This window comes from Leptosomus discolor, chromosome 7 (genome assembly GCF_034619465.1).
Source record: "Leptosomus discolor isolate bLepDis1 chromosome 7, bLepDis1.hap2, whole genome shotgun sequence".
Taxonomy (NCBI): Eukaryota; Metazoa; Chordata; class Aves; order Leptosomiformes; family Leptosomidae; genus Leptosomus; species Leptosomus discolor.
In genome coordinates, this window is record NC_141397.1 from 20,416,488 (window position 1) to 20,433,738 (window position 17,251).

General features: G+C 45.3%; 1 protein-coding gene across 1 annotated transcript; it reads left to right on the forward strand.

Moving 5' to 3' along the window:
• Nucleotides 1-6,461: 6,461 nt before the first annotated feature.
• GGCT (gamma-glutamylcyclotransferase) lies at nucleotides 6,462-15,671 on the forward strand. The gene is made up of 4 exons (XM_086468223.1): nucleotides 6,462-6,578; nucleotides 9,935-10,080; nucleotides 13,209-13,344; nucleotides 15,308-15,671. The coding sequence occupies exons 1-4, from the start codon at nucleotides 6,462-6,464 to the stop codon at nucleotides 15,455-15,457; spliced, it is 549 nt and encodes a 182-aa protein (XP_086324349.1). The 3' UTR covers nucleotides 15,458-15,671.
• The last annotated feature ends 1,580 nt before the right edge of the window (nucleotides 15,672-17,251 follow it).

A 17,251-nucleotide genomic window follows, 5' to 3' on the forward strand; every position in this document is an offset into this window, starting at 1 on the left:
AAGTACCATGCAGCTGAGCTGGACCAGGTCTTGTCACTGGTTCAAAAATCTGCTTACACAGAAGAGCAGAGCAATGGTAAGCCACAGTGTGAGCTCAAACTGCTGTCACACCAACGCAATGCTGAGGGTCGATCTCTTTCAGACACACGGGGATTTTTCTGGTTTAGCTTATGTCACACTGAAACAACTTTAAAACAAGTGAAAAAAGGTGCCATTTTATTCCACAACAAAAACATCCACACAGGCCACCAGCCTGGTGGAAGGACTGAATTAAGTTTACAGGTAATTGCTACAACATTTCTGCCCAGAAATCACTCAGTGAAGCCTCGTACTGTGTTTTGCAAGGTCTGTGCAGAACTAGGAGGAGCGGTACAACCAGGGCCTGTTTTGCTCCTGCAACTGTTCTAGCAGTGCTCATGCAAACAGGGAAATGCTACTGCCTTTCTCCATCCCAACACCTCCCCGACCCTCAGAGCTGCCCTCAGAGCTCAAGAAGAGCAATGGTGCTGCTTCTGGGAAAGCATGTGGCTACAAGGCACATTCCTGCATGGTGGCTGGAGCTATGCAATGTCTTCTGCAGGCTGAAGGTTAGCAGCACAGAAACGGTTACAGACGCAAAAGAAGAAGTACCAACCTACTTCATGTGAAATACACTGCAGGGTTCAAATGTAAAGCCATAGGGTTAATACAGGAATGGAAAATACCATCCAGAATTGAACTTATTTGATAGTTTTCCTGTGCCGAAAGAGAACAAAAGGAGGAAGAAAATGAGAATGCTCCTTGCCTATAGGAGGTAAAAGGATGTGAAGAAAGTAAATTAACATTAAAATGTAAATAATAATAAATATTAAATATAATTTAAAAATCAGAAATAAATTGTAAAATGGACACTAAATAGCAGAGCTGCCTACAGACAGCAGGATACAGCCCTTTCATCTGCCAGTCTACATTCAATAGTCATAACTTTGATGGGAAAAAAAATTCTAAAGTACTCAAGAGCCTCAAGAGACAACCTGCTTGGTGTTTGGTGAGACACAAGTCCCCTCCAGAAGCAGACAGCAATGTGAACTGGTCCTCTGACAGAAGCAACCGCTTCTGCGGTGGGAGATGCTAATGCACCCTGAGACAATAGGCCACAAAAACGTCGTACTGACAAAATCCTCTTGGAACAGCCAACTAAAAGATTTCACAGAATCACAGAATGTGAGGGGTTGGAAGGGACCTCGAAAGACCATCTAGTCCAACCCCCCTGCCAGAGCAGGACCACCCAGAGTAGATCACACAGGAACGTGTCCAGGAGGGTTTTGAATATCTCCAGAGAAGGAGACTCCACAACCTCTCTGGGCAGCCTGTTCCAGTGCTCTGCCACCCTCACAGTGAAACAGTTTTTCCTTATGTCAATGTCAGTAATGCAGATTTTTATTTTGAAAAACATTTCCTGCAACCATTTGCTTTTTATCACTAAAGAATTGCTGTCAATCAGAAAAGTTTTGCAACAAGAGAAGTAAAATACTAGGCCACAGGAAAGAAGCCAGATTTTGAATATACTTACACAAAGATGAGTTAAGTTCTTCCCACTGCACATTCATATACAAGACAAAAATTTGGGCCCCAGGTACAGCCTGTGCAGAACAATCCAGAATTCTTCCTTTGAAAACTGATGTAATATTTGGCAAGTTTTTCAAACCAGTTGCTGGTCACACCTGCAAGTACCTGTAGGTCTGTAAGCAGAGCAGATGTCCTCATAAGCCAAAGTGACAAAAGCCAGCTGCATGCCAGGACTGTGTGCACTGAGATCTGTTTGCAACAGCTCTCTCCCACTTTTCATGTGTTCCTATTTCACGCACATGAAATTTTTAGCATTTTTTTTTTCAATAGATTCCATGCATTTTATTCCTCCAAGAGTTGAAGGAGCTCAGGCAGCAAGAAGCTTGTCACAGTCTGTCTGTACAGACCTGGGCTCCAGGAGATACAAGCAAAAGCAAGACAGATACACATCTTCCTTCTTCCAATATCTGATCTGGACCAGGATTCACATGGCTGTCCTTTCCTTTTGCCCCTTCCTCCACCCCGAATGGCGCACACCATGCAGTGACATCTCAGGACTACACTGAGTGCACAGTAGCCAGAGACTGCTCGGGGCTGCCTTAGGAATGGCCCAAAACTCACTTTGGCATAGGCCAGAGCCAGAAAAAAGGCAGGGGCATGCATGCACAGACACAGCCACTTTAATAGTTCATCCCTCCTAAATGATTGCACATACTATTTGTGGAAACACGTAAAAACAGAATTGCAAAGTGAACAATGGATATTCCTCCTGGTCAGCGGGGTCATGAGCCCTGTGGGTTAGTGGCTATTCTGTCAGGCAGGGGAGGGAAGGAGGCTGGGTTTCTGCAGGACATTGTGGTGCCTGTTCCGTAGGGAAGGAACAAGCACAGCAACATCACGGCACATTGTAAAATCATTTGCATTTATTTGCATGAACATAAAATCTCTGCAGACCCCTGGACCTTGCACACTGTATTAAGAAGCTACCACCAGCTGTAACCATCTTGCAGCAAACCCCATATAATTTCAATGAAATACTAATTGCAGAGCACATCCTACTAGGGCTCCTCAGGGAGAGAAAAGCTGTGGGAAGGACTACACACGTGGTTCGTTTGCATTGGTTGCCCTTATTATTCCACCAGGTTCTCTTTTTTTTTTCTTCAGTATCAATTAAAGCTCATGCTGTGACAACTATGGGGTGGAAAGGGAGTGATGGGGAGGCATGCTGAGTGACTGGCAGACATTTCAGCAGGTTTAACTTATTCCACTGCATCTTATTTTTTCCTAATTTCCTCCCCCCGCCCCCCACCCCTGCCCCCCAAACTAAGTAGGCTATGCTCAGGAATATATTGCATCTAGGGATAAAAATGTGATGGAAACAAATTCCTGCGTTCTTTGCATAATAACCCTGTTGACCTCCTCCACAGACAATGCACAAATAGCTCTGAATATCTAGAGCTTTCCCCCATGTTTGGGAAGCTCCCAAACAGAAGGCATACTCCTGACTGCTTACTCTGCGCAGGTTTTGTAGTTACATCCAAGGGGAAACAATGCTTTCAAACTGTTTGGGGATTCAAACAGGTTAACAGAGGTCTCGTGTTCAGCTGCTCTGGAGATAGCTTCTGACTCCAGAACTGATGTAACTTCGAAAACAAAACAAGGTTTCAAACACCCTCCTCTCCAGGACAGTTAATTTTTACCGGAAAAGGTCAGGAACCAGCAGAAGTGTGAAATCTAGCAGCACCATCAAAGTCCTTCAGGTTTCTAATCAAATTGCTATAAGAAAGGTCCTCCCACCCTCCTCCCTCTTTTTTCAACTGGAAATTTGGTTTCAAAGCAAGGTCTACCCATAGTGGCCAAGAAGTGTCCCACGTGCTACAGCCATTTGGCCACTATTGGGATGTACCTCAGCAGAAAGACTTGCAAAGCTTTCCCTCCAGGCCAAACGCTCTTCCCTTCCATGCTGGCCTTGCCATCAGACTGGCCACACTGCACTGACGGCACCAGGGAGGTCCAGGCTGGGGGCCCTGCAAGGGTCATACCTGCCACGGGCCTCAGCAGACCTGCCCAGGGCTTTCTGTCCCTTTTCTGGCTCATGGCAGAAGTATTTTAGTATTTTTCTTCCATCTCAGGCCAGAGAGTATGAAAACAAAGAGCAATCTAAGCTGTGCCACCTCACGGTGCTATGGTGAGAAGCTACAGACAATTCAGAGGCTGATTTCTAATGAGCATGAACACTGGCCTTTTTGTCTTTTTAGCAATGAAAATTTTTTTTTTTTCCTCTGGCAGTAGGTTTCAGAGTTAATACTCCCTCTTTAAAGCATGCTTTGCAAGCTCTGTAGACTCAGGAGCCCACATTTCTATGAGCTGTTCAATGCTCTGCAGCAGATATTGGCCATCTCACCGCTCACTGGCTCACAGCATGCAGTGCACATTTGGATGCTCTATCAGTTATAGTTTTAATAAAGACTTCAATAAAAAAGGATTTAATAAAAGCTGTTGGGAATAGAGGTTTATTTTTTCCAGATAGTTTAGAACCAAAGCTTACTGTGCCACTGACCCACACCAGCAGTGTTGGCCCTTCCAATTCAACTCCCACGTCTATGGCCCTCATGAATAGCTGAGAGGATCAATGTGCAGTTTCTAAATTGCCAGGGCTGTGCTGGGGAAGAAATGGGCTTCAGAAGTGCAAACTGATTGACTCAGTTCAATGAAAAAATAAACTAAACACCATAAATCTAGGTTTTACCCCAATAGTGTTTGAATTAGCATCATGCTTTACCCAGAACAAGCAAGACCAACTTACACTGCATACACCAAAACCCCACTCCTGGAAATACTGGCTACTGCTCCTTGGTCATAGAATAGGCTGTGTATTCAGTATAGAATGTAAAAAAATGGGAACCTCAACAGATTTTAATTTGAAAATGCCTTTTTGAGGGAGTAAATCCTTAGATTTACTAGTGGAAGTGTTTTAAACCGACTCTCCTTCCACAAATGTGACTGTAATTTTGCCAACTGCCTTTGCTAATGAAGTCTTTTACAAACCCAGCCATGAGATCAGGGACTCGGTCTCCTCATTCGTCAATCATCTGACTTGTTTGTAACACTTAACTCTTGAATTCAATAGCATGAAAAAGGACACAGGTTTTAAAAGAAAACTGTTTCTCCTTGCTCAAAATACACATGCTTTTTCAATGAAAAATCATCACAATTGTTGTTGGAACTGTGAGGGTTGAGAAACAATGGCATTTGTAGTGCAGAATGCCAAAAGTCTCAATAATTTAAAGAGTGTTGCAAAAGGCTGGTTGGGGTTTTTTTTAGAAGGTCATTTTGAGATTAAAAAGTACCAATTGCTGCACGCTACATTACAATTCCTACGTAAGATTTTTCTGTTTAGAAAGAGTTGTCCTCCTTGGCTCATGGAACAGCTCACAGCAAACCCAAACGGGCAGTGCAGCACCCAGCAACACCTGGAAAACCCGCCCTCCAGCAGGCATGGTCCCTGGGGCTTCAGGGGCCCCGCTGTGGAATCCCTGCTGTCTCACAGCCACCTCTGCCTCTTTTCTTGAGACCAGCAGAAACTCAGTTATCTTTGAAACCTCTTGCTTTCTGGTTGACATGGGCTGACAGTCCAGAGCTGCTGGAAGAGGAGAGAGAGACTTCTTCTCCTGGAGTTCACATTTCCTTAGGAGAAGGGGACTAAAAGCACAGAGCAGAAGCAGATTCTCAAAAGATACGTTCAGCTACTAGTTGTTTTAAGGAGGAAGAGCAAAGAAGTCTTGCTATAGAATCCTATGACCTGTGTAACCAGTGAATGTGATCCTTCCCTTCCGCCCTAAAATATTATTCCTACATAAGAAAAAAATCCCTAAAAATGGAAAACTATTAGTTGGGAAGGATCAGAACCGCATTTATCACTTCACGTGTTCTACAATGAACCTAACTTTGCCCACATCTGTTGGGAAAACTAAGGCAGGGATTCAAATGGAGGGCTGCACACGTCATTAGGGGAAGGAGCCGCGTCAGCTCCCCCGCTCGCTGCTTTCCCCTCCGTATTGTGTGGGTGAGGCTGTGCCCGCGGAGGCCGGGCACCGTGCTGCCGGGCACCCCGCACCGAGCCCGGCCCAAGCCGAGGGCTACAACGAGAGCAGCAAGGACTGGTGCCTCACCATTCACTGTTACGCCACCGTTAACTACGGCCTTCTCTGGCTGTAGTTTTGCTGCATCATACGTAAAGATACGTACATACTGCTTCAGCAGCTTATGCTTAGGCACAGCCAGCCGTACGTCCTCCTCCCGTCCCTTCTGAGCATCGCCGCTGCCACGGAAGGAGAGGCGATGCCTCCGTGGGGCCGCAGCCCCGCCTGCTCACGCCCTCCCGCCTTTCACCCCCGCGCACGGCAGCTGACGCCGCTCCCAGCGCGGAGGAGCTGCGCTGTTTCGCCGCTCCAGCCACCGATCGAGAGCTCGCACCGCTCACCCCCGCCGGGGGCGGCCAGGGGGCTCAGCGGCGGCGCGCACCGGCAGCACGCACCGACCCGGGGGCGCCTGACGCGGCAGCACGCGCACCGTCCCCGCTGCCTGCAGCGGTGACGCCGAGACGGCAGGGGCAGCGTGCTTCCCGCCTCCCGCTTCCCGCCTCCCGAGCGGGCGGGAGAGATGCACCCTGCCCTACGTCACTCCCCCACCACAGACCCGCGTAACTGCTACGGAAGGCGTGCCCCGCCGCTCCTACGTCACTGCGCCGCTACACGTTGGGTCTCGCGTGGCGGCGGAAGTAGCGGGGGGGGGGGGGCGGGGGCGCAGGCGGCGGCCAATGGCGGGCGGCGCAGCGCGGCGGCCCCGCCCAGGCAGCGGCTGGCGGGAGGGGGCTGTTAGAGCGGCGGCGAGGCCGGGCCGGGTGCGGGCCGATGGAGCCGGGCGGCGGCACCTGCTTCCTGTACTACGCGTACGGCAGCAACCTGCTGCGGGAGCGGCTGCTGCTGAGCAGCCCCTCGGCGGCGCTCTGCGCCCCGGCACGCCTGCAGGTGCGCGCGGGAGAGGGGCGGGCGGCGGGAGGGGGCCGGCGGGAGCCCGCTGCGTGAGCCCGGCTCTGCTGCCCGCAGCCCGGTGCTGCAGCCGCCTGGTCGCTCCTGCCGGTAACGGCAGCGCCGTTCAGGCGTGGGGGTCCCATCGGCCCTGACGTCGCAACGTGCGCCGTGACGCCTCGGGCTGCTGGCAGCCGCGCCTGCTGCCTGGGCTGCCCTCGGCCGAGGAAGCGTTTGCGTTAGTCCCACCGCTGTGGGTTTTATCTTGCCGGGTTTAACCAAGCCCGTGAGGCTGCCAGGCGGCACCCCACGCGTAACGTGTGGCAAAAACTGTGAACCTGAAAGCGTGATCCACAGGTGCTCAGTCGGGTTTGTGGGACAAGTTTCTGGCAGCTTCCAAAGGATGATGCTTCGTTACAAAATCAGAATTTCTCGTCTCCCTCTGCCACGCTGGTGACCGGTGAGGAGCCCTCTCCGCGCAGTGTGTCAGGCAGGATGCAAGCCTTCACCCAGTCCTGCACGGCTGCGGTCGACACCTTCCTGTGCCCTGGCAGTTCTGCCCCCGCCTGGGGCCGTTAAATGTTGGTACCTCAGCTTGGCTCTAACGTAGGCTTGGGAGTATGAGCTCGTGGTCATTCAGCTGTTGATGTACAGGTCTGTACAGCTGGAAGGATCCTTGGAGGAGCAGAGCATCGATTGATGCCACTTAAGGACGACTTGAAGGTTCTCTTGGGGTAACTGGCAGCATGTGATCCTTGTTAGCATGTATGAAGAAGTGGCAAAAACTTGTCATTAATAAATTCTCTGTAGTCAGATACTTAGTGACTGTTGGGACTATCAACCTGGCAACTGTAAAGGTGTTGTGAGGCGCTTACAGATACCACTGAGGAGCTGAACGTGCTGAGAGCTCAGCACCTTGCCAGGCCAGACCTTGGAGGGGAGGAGGAAAGCAGTAGTATCATGCCCTTATATTTGAATAGAAGAAAGCCCTACGCTTCAGCTTTCCCTCTGGGATTCCAGTAGATTTTCAGGTTACAGAGAAAGCATCCTTGGCACTCTGCAGGTCAGCTGTTTGGGAGCTGGCAGTCAGGCGCTAGCTTTTCTAATCGGCCTCTGACCCACTGCTGCATGCCCCGCTAACACTGGGTGGCTTCACTCCCTTGCTTCAAGCTGGAAAATCACTGATGCTTGGGAACGGGGAAGCGCACAAAGGTTGGAACTGATTTCTGTTAAGTGCTCTACGTTGGCTTAAAGAGAGGAAAACCAGCCTGTAAACACAGGGCTTTGAATTTAATACTTTAGTTTATCATCCAATTCCCTCCAGTTCTACTTCTTAAAGCTTTGTTAATCTTCAGCCAAAAGCTGTAAGGAATGGGATGGGTAACAAGCACAGAAAGGGTGTTACGCTGGTACTTAAAAGAAGGGCCAAAGACCAAGCTCTTGACCCAAGAGAGTATCTAGTGCGTTTGGTCCCTCTTCGCTGCAATGCCTGCTGTGGTTGCCCGTGTGGTGTAACATGGGGTTTCCTGCTCCAGAACCGGAGCTAACCACGCTATTTCTGTGCAGTCTCTGTCGCCCTTCTTGGGTGGCACCTGGTGGTTTCGCACACCACCTTGCAGGTATTCAGTCCAGGTCCGGTCCAAGAAAATGTAACTGGAAGGATAAAATAAAAATCTGTGCTTTTTTCTTTTTCTGTGGGGCTGCTGTGCACGTACGTGGCTCTATGGGAGTATTTCCTTGGGGCTGCCCTGCAAGCACGTGTCCACATCTGTAGCTTCAGTCTGCAACTTGACTGGACTACTCACTTGTGTGCAAATTACTCGGGCTTGCCTGTCTGCAGGGTCTAGTCCAGAGTCCTCCTCACACGGGAATCCAGTGACCCGAACCTTGAAAGCCACTTTGTAGCAGCTTGTTGAGTGATTGATGACTAGTGTGTCCAAGTAAACTTTTTCCTAGTGAAATTAGTTTAATGGGGGACATTTTATGGGGAAGGAGGATGACTCTATTGATGGAGTAAACAGTGTGGCTTTGCCAGGCTGCTGATTGGCACTTACACACACAAAAAAAATGATCAATGTTCTGATCAGTGCTGTTCTGTGTGTAAGCCTCCAATTGCTCCACTTCTGCAGCCTTTTCCCCATATCTGTTAGGACATATTACAAGAAGGTAGTGTGTCTCAGAGAGCGAACGTTAATATGTACACATATATATATTTCAAATCAAAATTACCTTATAGCTTAAAGAGGGTGATCATGAGAAATAAGCAAAGCTGTGGGGTTGTATAAGTTTGGGGTTTATTTTTGTTGTTGTTTTTAATCCTTTTTGGTTTTGCAAGATTTTGATGTTGTGGTTAAGCAGGTAGTCTTCCTTAAAGTTTGTTGGTGTGGGTTTTGGGGTTTTTTTTCTTTCCCTTTTCTGTTGTTAGGGAAGGATTCGCAAATTTACTAACAGATAGGAGAGGAAACTGAGCATATTACAGTCAGGTGGGAAATTACACTGGAAAAATGCAGGAACCTGTTATTCTCTTTTGTCTATACTGTAATACTTGATATTACTTGTAAGAAAGAGAGATACTTGATTTCTAAATGAACGTTTCAACTTGCAAAAACCTGAATAAGCTCACTCCAAGAAGCATATGCCTTGGCTTAAAAATACCGAAGAACATTGCGGTTGAGTGACAAGATGGCACAAAACAAAACAAAGCTCACCATCTTGTAGACTTCTTTACCCCTACTGTCTTCCTGGTCCCTGCATGGTAGCACTTAAGTCTTACAACAGCACCAAAAGCTGCAAAGGAATGGGCACCTGGTAGGCATGTCTTTTGAGGAATGAGAGGAAGGCAGTAGCTGGGTCCCTCCTTCATGGCACACCTCAGCCAAGGGCCCTTCAGATTGACGGGGAGCATCAGCAGTCCTGTTGCTGCCAACTTGGACAAAAGTCAAGCAGATATTTCTCCAGCACTGCTGTGTTTACTGCAGAATTGGGTATGTGTGCTACTCTTGAACAAGGGCTACCTTCGCTTTCTTCTCACCACTAGAAATTGTTAGTTAATGTTCAGGCCAGACTACTAAGAGGTTTGGGTGTTGATCCAGGTTTCCGCAGACATCAGTAGTGCTCTCTGCCAGACCTCTCTTCCCTTTGTCCCAAGGCTGCTGTTTCTAATGTGGAGGTGGAAAAGGCTGACTTCAGCCCCTCGTAAGATGGGAGCTGGATCAGATCCCGCCTGTCCATTCCTCCTTCTATGGCTCCAACTAACTACTTGTAGACTCTCCTTTAGCTGCCCCTTTCCTGTCAAGAATAGCCAACAGCCCTTATCTGGAGTGGAAACTGATTCTCTGCATTGGTTTCATTTGCAGGATTTTAAGCTCGAGTTTGGCCATCATCAAGGCAGGACAAGTTCTGTCTGGCATGGAGGTACAGCTACCATTGTTCAGAGCCCTGGAGACGAAGTATGGGGAATAGTGTGGAAAATGAACGCTAGCAATTTAAGTTCACTGGATAAGTAGGTGACTTAACTTTTGCTGTCTTCTACTATTTTAGAGAGCAATTGAAAAGTAGTAGTTAATTTTTGGTAAAGAGTTGTGTGGAAGCTTTGGTGTTGAAACCAAGAAGGTGCTTAGGATTTTAATATATGAATTTCACTTCACAGTACATGTATTGACTTGTAACACATTTGTGATAAAAATGGCTTTGTTTTCAAGCTACTTAGTGGTATTTTAATAAGTTGTGGACCTTGATTTGGAGCTGATACATTGGTCAGGCTCCTTTTTTTTTTAAATCCCTGTCCTCTCAGTGTCCTGTCCCTTAAATTACTCTAAACTCTATTTGTCCTGAGATGCTGTTCCCATTGCTTTAGGGAGAGTTTCCTTTGAGACTGGCATCAATTTCTGTCTCTATATATCTGTAAACTCCAGTTGTAGTGGAAAAGGAAGGGATGAGGACAAGACTTTGCAGAACAGAAGATACTTAATACAAGAAAAGGGACTTTTTGAGGAAGGTATTTTGCAAGACTTCTAAGGATTCGAACTTTTGTGAACTTGAGGTAGATCCAAGCAGGGAGCCGGAGTGGCTTTTTCCCTTTGAATGGGAGAGGCTGCCTGCACCATTACAATGCATGGTGCAGAATATTCCACCTGTGCCTGATAATTAAGGCAACCTGAGCAAGTCGTTACCAGGCTGAACTCTGGAGGACCATCTGAGTAGACAAGTCAAGGAGTAGCATAACTTCTTGCAGGGTCTAAGGCAGGGCTTAGAACTTAATCTGCAAAACTTTGGCTGCTGTCATGTGTTTATTGCAGCTTTCAGGATGCACCTGCACAGGATGGTGCTCCTGGTACACAAGGATCATTTGTTCAGAGTAGTTCATCAGTGTCAATTAATTCCAGTAGAAATCTGGGCTACTGAGGCTAAGGAAGCAGGGCACATTAAGCCCACTGAAAGCATGACATTAATACAGTTCTCCTGCCTCTGGTACTGTTGCAATTTTGGTTACGGCTGCACTGTGCTGTGTCGACACGTCCTTATAACCTTGGCCGTGAATCTTGAAATTCCAACTTGCTTTTCATTGCCTACAGTTAACCTGAAATACAACAGAAACTGTTGCCCAACTTAGGCAGCTCATCATGGGAATGGGCACTCTCAGCACTCTTAAGTCCTGGTTAGGAGTGTTAGTTCCAGGCAGGAGGACATCTAGCTGGTATGCTTCCGGCTGGGAGAGCTTCACATGTCCCTGCTTTATTATCTCCTCAGTTCCTCCTCTGTTGCTTACACTAGCACTTACCTCCTGGTCCCCCTTCTGCTGACCTTTACTGAAACCTCCTGATTTACCATGCTTTCCTAAAGTGTAAACTTCAGAAGTATAAGGAAGCTGTCTGGCAGCATCTGCTTTGATAGTAACACTGTGTTCCCCCTGTGGGGACAGCATTTTGTATTTTAACTTCTAGAAGTGTTGTTTACATACTATAGAATTGCAGATCCCTGGCATTTGTTTGACAAGGGATAAACTTAATGCTGGCTAAGATGCTAGAGACTTGAGTGCTATACTGTCACCAAAAACTGCAGGAGGGACAATAGCATTGAAGATTGCTTTTTCTCAGTTGCCTCATTGATGCCATGAAGGTGGACTGGAAATGAAAGGAAACAGGATGCCTTCTTGGCTTTGGTAATGATAGTTGATAATGTTCTTCTAAGGATTGCTCCTAAGCAACTTGAAAGAGCTTGCATGTGTTCCTGCTGAAGATCTTGGGCTTCTTTGGCCATGTGCAAGCAGATATATTTGGAAGTTCTCAGTGAAGTTACTTCCCGGAATTTCCGTGTATCAAGAAAAAAAAATCCCCCACCCCCAATCTGGATAAAGAAGTCTGTGCTTTGTTACCCAGAAGCAGAGGAGTGAATGTGTAATTGATGCGGCATATTGTTAGCTAAAATACTAGTAAAACAGTGTAATATACAGAAACAAATATGGGAAGGGAATCTTTTGCTTAAATGGCTGAACTTTTTGGCTTCAAATGCATTTTGGTGCTGTCTCATGAACTCATGTCAGATTTTTTTGTCCTCTGTACTTCACAAATCTGTAAATTACAGACTAAATCATGACTCTTCCTCATATATCCTAGCAATGGATGTTACTTAACTGTAACATTTTTCTTGCTCTCACACACCCATGTGACTTATTTTGCAGTCTGTTGGCCTTGAATCTGCTGTTAGCTTCCAGTCTCTACTTGCACTTAACCTAGTTACTCGCATAACATGGCCTGTGTGTTATATACGTTAAATAATTTGAAATGGTAGTGTAGTAAGTCTTTGAAAGAAACATAAGTTGTGAATGACATTTTGACAAGCAGCATTAAAACCCATGGTGTCACTTGTATCTAAAGCACATCTCAATTTAATTGTGCTATGAAGTCTGTCATGTATTGTTTAAGCTTCTTGTTTAATTCTCACTATTTCCTCAGACTTTTATTGGTGGCTAAATGCTAATGGTTAAAGGCAACAGGTAGCCTTGGTTTTGAATTTAGTTTTATTTTCCTAAGACAGCATGATTTTGCTCATAAAAAAAATAACAAAATGGGTTTTGCTCTGATCTAGCTCATTGGTGCTGCACATGTCTTGTGCACATTAAAGGGTGTCTTGGATTATTCATTGGAATGTACATTGCAAGAGTTGTGCGAGTTTCCCCTTATTCAAATGTAACACAATGGGCAAGAGAAAACTTTGCATAGGATTCATTATCTGAGCAGAAGATAATGAATGATGTGTGCCTGGCTTATTAATTCTGATAATCTTGGTTGTGTTTCTCTTGTAGATTACCAGACTTGCACAGTAATTAATTCACAAGGAGTATTCTCTCTCTAACTTTGCAAGTTAACCACTAGTCCTCTTTCTTACAGAGCTGAAATGATAAAAGTGAATGCTGCTGCTTCTTTAGAAACTTATTTTTGGATATGAAACAAGTTTGCACAAAAAGTGATGAAATATGTTTTGCTGTATTTGTTTTTCTTTAAGTCTGTTAACAGCACAGGCCATGTCCTGCCTTGAATTCTGTTATAATAAATGCACATGTTTAATTGCACAGTTTGTTTGAAAGATGCATCAGTTATTTGGCATGAAAAGAACATATGTCCTTTACAGGCAAGAGGGAGTTGAAGATGGCATTTATGTTCCAATAGAAGTTAATGTCCACACTGAAGCAGGAAAGGTACTGACCTGTCGAAGCTACCAGATGAAGGACTATGTCCGTGGTCCTCCTTCTCCTCAGTATAAAAAGGTAGGTGTTGCATCACTGTGATTTGAGAGAATGAAGAGAAATACATAATGCAGTACTTCTCTCCTATTACATAAGTACTTTATTTACAGTGGATGGAAGGCACGAGTAACTCAAATGTAAGGTATAACTTAATCCTTGTGCAATGTAATAGTGTAATGATGCTCACAGAAGAGTGCTAGCTCTTAAAGGCCTGCTAAATCAGGGGGAGTTTTGGCTTAGTTATGCCTTATGTGAAGCCTTTGTTTAACTCATGAATTAGTTATGACTGACACAAGGATTTCTGAAGGATGTTGTTTACATATATGCAGCAATTCTGTGTTTGAAAAATTAATGTACTCCACTAAAAGGACAGAGGGAAATTTCTGTGTGGAGAATACGGCACCTGGCTTGTAGCCTCAAGGACTCGGATTATCCTTACTGTCTTATGAGGTATCTTACTATCATTTAATACAGGAGTCCATCTGCCTCCTTTTACCAGATGCATCATCAGTATAACACAGGACTTCCATCAACATTGCAGAGCACTGCAGGGTTCTCACTCAATGGCTGGCAAGGCAGAAGTGTTTCGCACTGTTCTGCAACACACTGACGCTCTAATAGACACATGATCTAGTCATGCAGCAGGCCTGACCTGCTTAGCTTGTGAGATCTGATGCGCGCCTAGCCTCGGGTGGCATGACTGCATGTCTGGAATTGTGCAGCTATTAGCAATTGCAGACAGACGTCACTGTAACATGTTGACTTTTTCTGCTGAAAGCAAAGAAATGGGGCTTGAGCTTGTTAGTTCCTAAGTGTGCTGCCTTCTCTTAACTGAGGAACTTGCTGCTATGAATCGGCTTCCACGAGCCATAGCTAAGGCCAGCTGCTGCAGGACTTCTGAAGAGAAAGCTTGCTTAGGAAGCAGGCTCTGCTACTTCACAAACCTCCTTCCTGCTTCCTGTCAAGACAGATCTTCAGGGTCTTTCAGGTAGTTAATACATAGTCTGCTGCTCTGCGTCAGCTCTCACTGGTCTGCTGTAAGAGCAGACTTCCAATATTGGCAACTTTATCTAGCTAAATATTCCTTCCTGCTGTTGTCGTGGTCAGTTGTTAATTCTCTTCTTCTTCCCTGTCCCCAGCTTTTATTTAAGTTAAACAGGCAGGAAGGCTACAAATTTAGTACAGGTGATTGCATCTGCATACAGTGATCTACATCCATCTACTGTTGTGTACTTTTTGTGGCAAAGTTCATCCTTTCTAAGCCCTCATCCTTGAATTTCCTGGCTGTTGAACACATGAAAGAATATTTACAATAGTGTCAGCTTTTTAAATCTGTGTATTTATCTATTCTTTTCTATATGGGAGCTTGCTGGTGTCTCTTTCAAGCCTTGGCTCCTACAGCCGCCTCTTTTCCACTCACTGTCACTTCTTTTCTCTTGCACCAATACTTAAGTTTATTTTGTATGTAGAAGGAAGCTGCAGTGACAAACTATAAGGAATCTGTGCTTTTTCACTAAGCTAAGAATCTGTTTCTATTACTCCTGTAACCTATCTAGGTACTCACTGTCATGTTTGCATTTGAACAGCTTAGTTTTAAAAGTAACTTCAAATACTATACGCTGCTTCTCACTCTGATGTGACACTAAGGCTGGCTAAAGGCATAAAAAGTAGTTCTCATCTTCGCTGGAAGAAAGAATGGAGTAAATGAATGACAGCTTAATTGTGCAGTCTTGTGCACGTTAATAACATTTCAGAATTTGAGGTATGCCTTGGACGTTACAAGCCTTTTCAGACTGATTTGGTTGATGCTGTTAAGGTCTTCAGTGGTCTTCCAGAAGCCTTTGGCTATTTTTAGGTACAAATAGCATTATTTGGGGTTAATTCTCATTACCTTAAGTGGTTCTTCCTGTACAAGTAAATGTTTGGAGAGGTCTGTCCTTCCTAACACTGTTATTGAAGGCTTTCCCCCCGCTTTTGATTATAGGTTATCTGCATGGGCGCAAAACAGAATGGCTTGCCAACTGACTATCAGAAGAAATTAGAAGCTATTGAAACCAATAACTATGCAGGGCCGGTGCTGATCATGGAAGAGATTGAAGCTGCTATTGAAACAAAGAAAATAAATTCTGCGTAGACTATCTCTGCACTTTCTTGGCCATTCACCTTGACTTAGATACCTCTCCTCACTGTGCTGATCAGCAGTTTCTTTATTTATCAAGAAAAGATGAGTTTGCTATGCATCCACAGTAAGCCATTAGAAATAATTTGCAGTCTGAAGACACACCAACATTGGTAACTTCTTCGCTTTGTATGTGTAGCTTGAGTACCTGCTGAAGTTTTTGCAGATTTAGAAATTATCTTTCTGTAATTGTCATGCAGTGCTGCATGCAAATTTGTGCTTTGTGTCCTGTTTACTGACCTTTTTAAAAGAAAAAGGCCATCTTGATGAGTATTGGCATTTGTTGCCTTCTGAGGAATAAGGGCTGCAGGATCAGGCCCGTTGTTCTTAAATGTTGTATACACAATTATCAAGAATTTCAAACATTTGTTAGATGCAAGGTAGACCCAAAACTCTAAATCAAGAATAAACTTTTTCCTCTGCTGCTTCTCTTAATGGTTTAAAGTCCAACCTATCTGAAGCTATGGAGTTCCTGTTTCTGTTTATATAGTTAACAAAGAAAGAAAAATAGTACTTTTTTTAACTATCTCCATGTTTTTAAGTGTTAGTCCAAAAGGCAACCCAGGCCTGAAGACAACATTCAGCAAAGGATCTCATTCAAAACATGATGGCCTCCTCCTTCCTATGTCAAGTTATCATTGTAGGTGAACTGGTTAGGTATAACCAACAAATTTGAAAGAATTCATTTTAGTTAGATAATTCCAGGTTTTTAAAATTACCTTTTTGAGTGGCTTGTTGCTTATCTAGTCCTTGGTCTCATGTCCAGTGAAATCAAGATGTCTTCTGTGAGTCCTAGCGCATTTGTTTCATGGTTTTGTTTCTCTATTAAACTCCAGATGAACAGACTTGGCCTCTTTTTTTTTTTTTCCCCTTTTTCCACAGCTTTGACAATCTGCAAAACTGGAAGCTCTTGTAAGGTTTAGAGTACTTATCTTCTTGGTACTTGGCAACCCCTGTAGTTAGTCTGTGGGGGACAAGGAAAAATCAACAACCTGGAAGATGTCAAACAACCAAACTTTGGCTTATCTTCTGTATGACGGCTTAGATAAACAAATGACAAAGTAACAGACTTACCATGTCTTCTCTGCATAAAACTTTTCTGTAAACTTCTGCCAGGGATGTATAGGTGCTGTCTTGATGTCATATGCCCGTTTCCAGAGTTGGGCACCGTGACTCCAGGAAAACATGGTGCTTTCTGTATTAGCATTGTCTAGTCTGAAACTGAGTAAATAAAACTGCCATTACAAAACCTCTCTCCTGTCTGTTCAATGCGTGCTTCAAGAATATCAGTGTTGCTTATGTAAGCAAAAGCTGATGACATGGAAATTTAACTGAAACTTCCATTGGTTATTTTTTAATGGATATAGTTTCAGTATGGAGGGCAAAACTATGTATGAACACACTCCTCGATACCAGCACTGCTTCTTTTGCTTCACCCTTACCGTGCTCCTTTGGGCTTTTGCACTTTTAAATGGGTATTTTACTCTTGCAAGAAGAAAACACAAAATAGTATCCTGACAGCTTCCTTAGGGGGAATTGACAGAACGTACTTAGTGCCGCCTGTTGAGGAAAATGGCGGGAGTTCCTGAGGGCCGGGGGAAGGCCTCCTTTCCCCCAGGTGGGACCTCCGGCACCTCTGTGAGAGGAGGAGGCCCTCCACCATGCCTGTGTGGGGAGGGAAAGGTGGTGGTGGTGAAGGAGAAGAGGCCTTCAGCCGTGCCTGCGGGGGGAGGAGCCGCGTCCCGCCGG

Coding starts and splice junctions, on each gene's coding strand:
- GGCT (XM_086468223.1), top strand. CDS start 6,462: ATGGAGCCGGGCGGCGGCACCTGCTTCCTGTACTACGCGTACGGCAGC. Junction 6,579..9,934: donor GCGCCCCGGCACGCCTGCAG/GTGCGCGCGGGA, acceptor TTTCATTTGCAG/GATTTTAAGCTCGAGTTTGG. Junction 13,345..15,307: donor CTTCTCCTCAGTATAAAAAG/GTAGGTGTTGCA, acceptor TTTTGATTATAG/GTTATCTGCATGGGCGCAAA.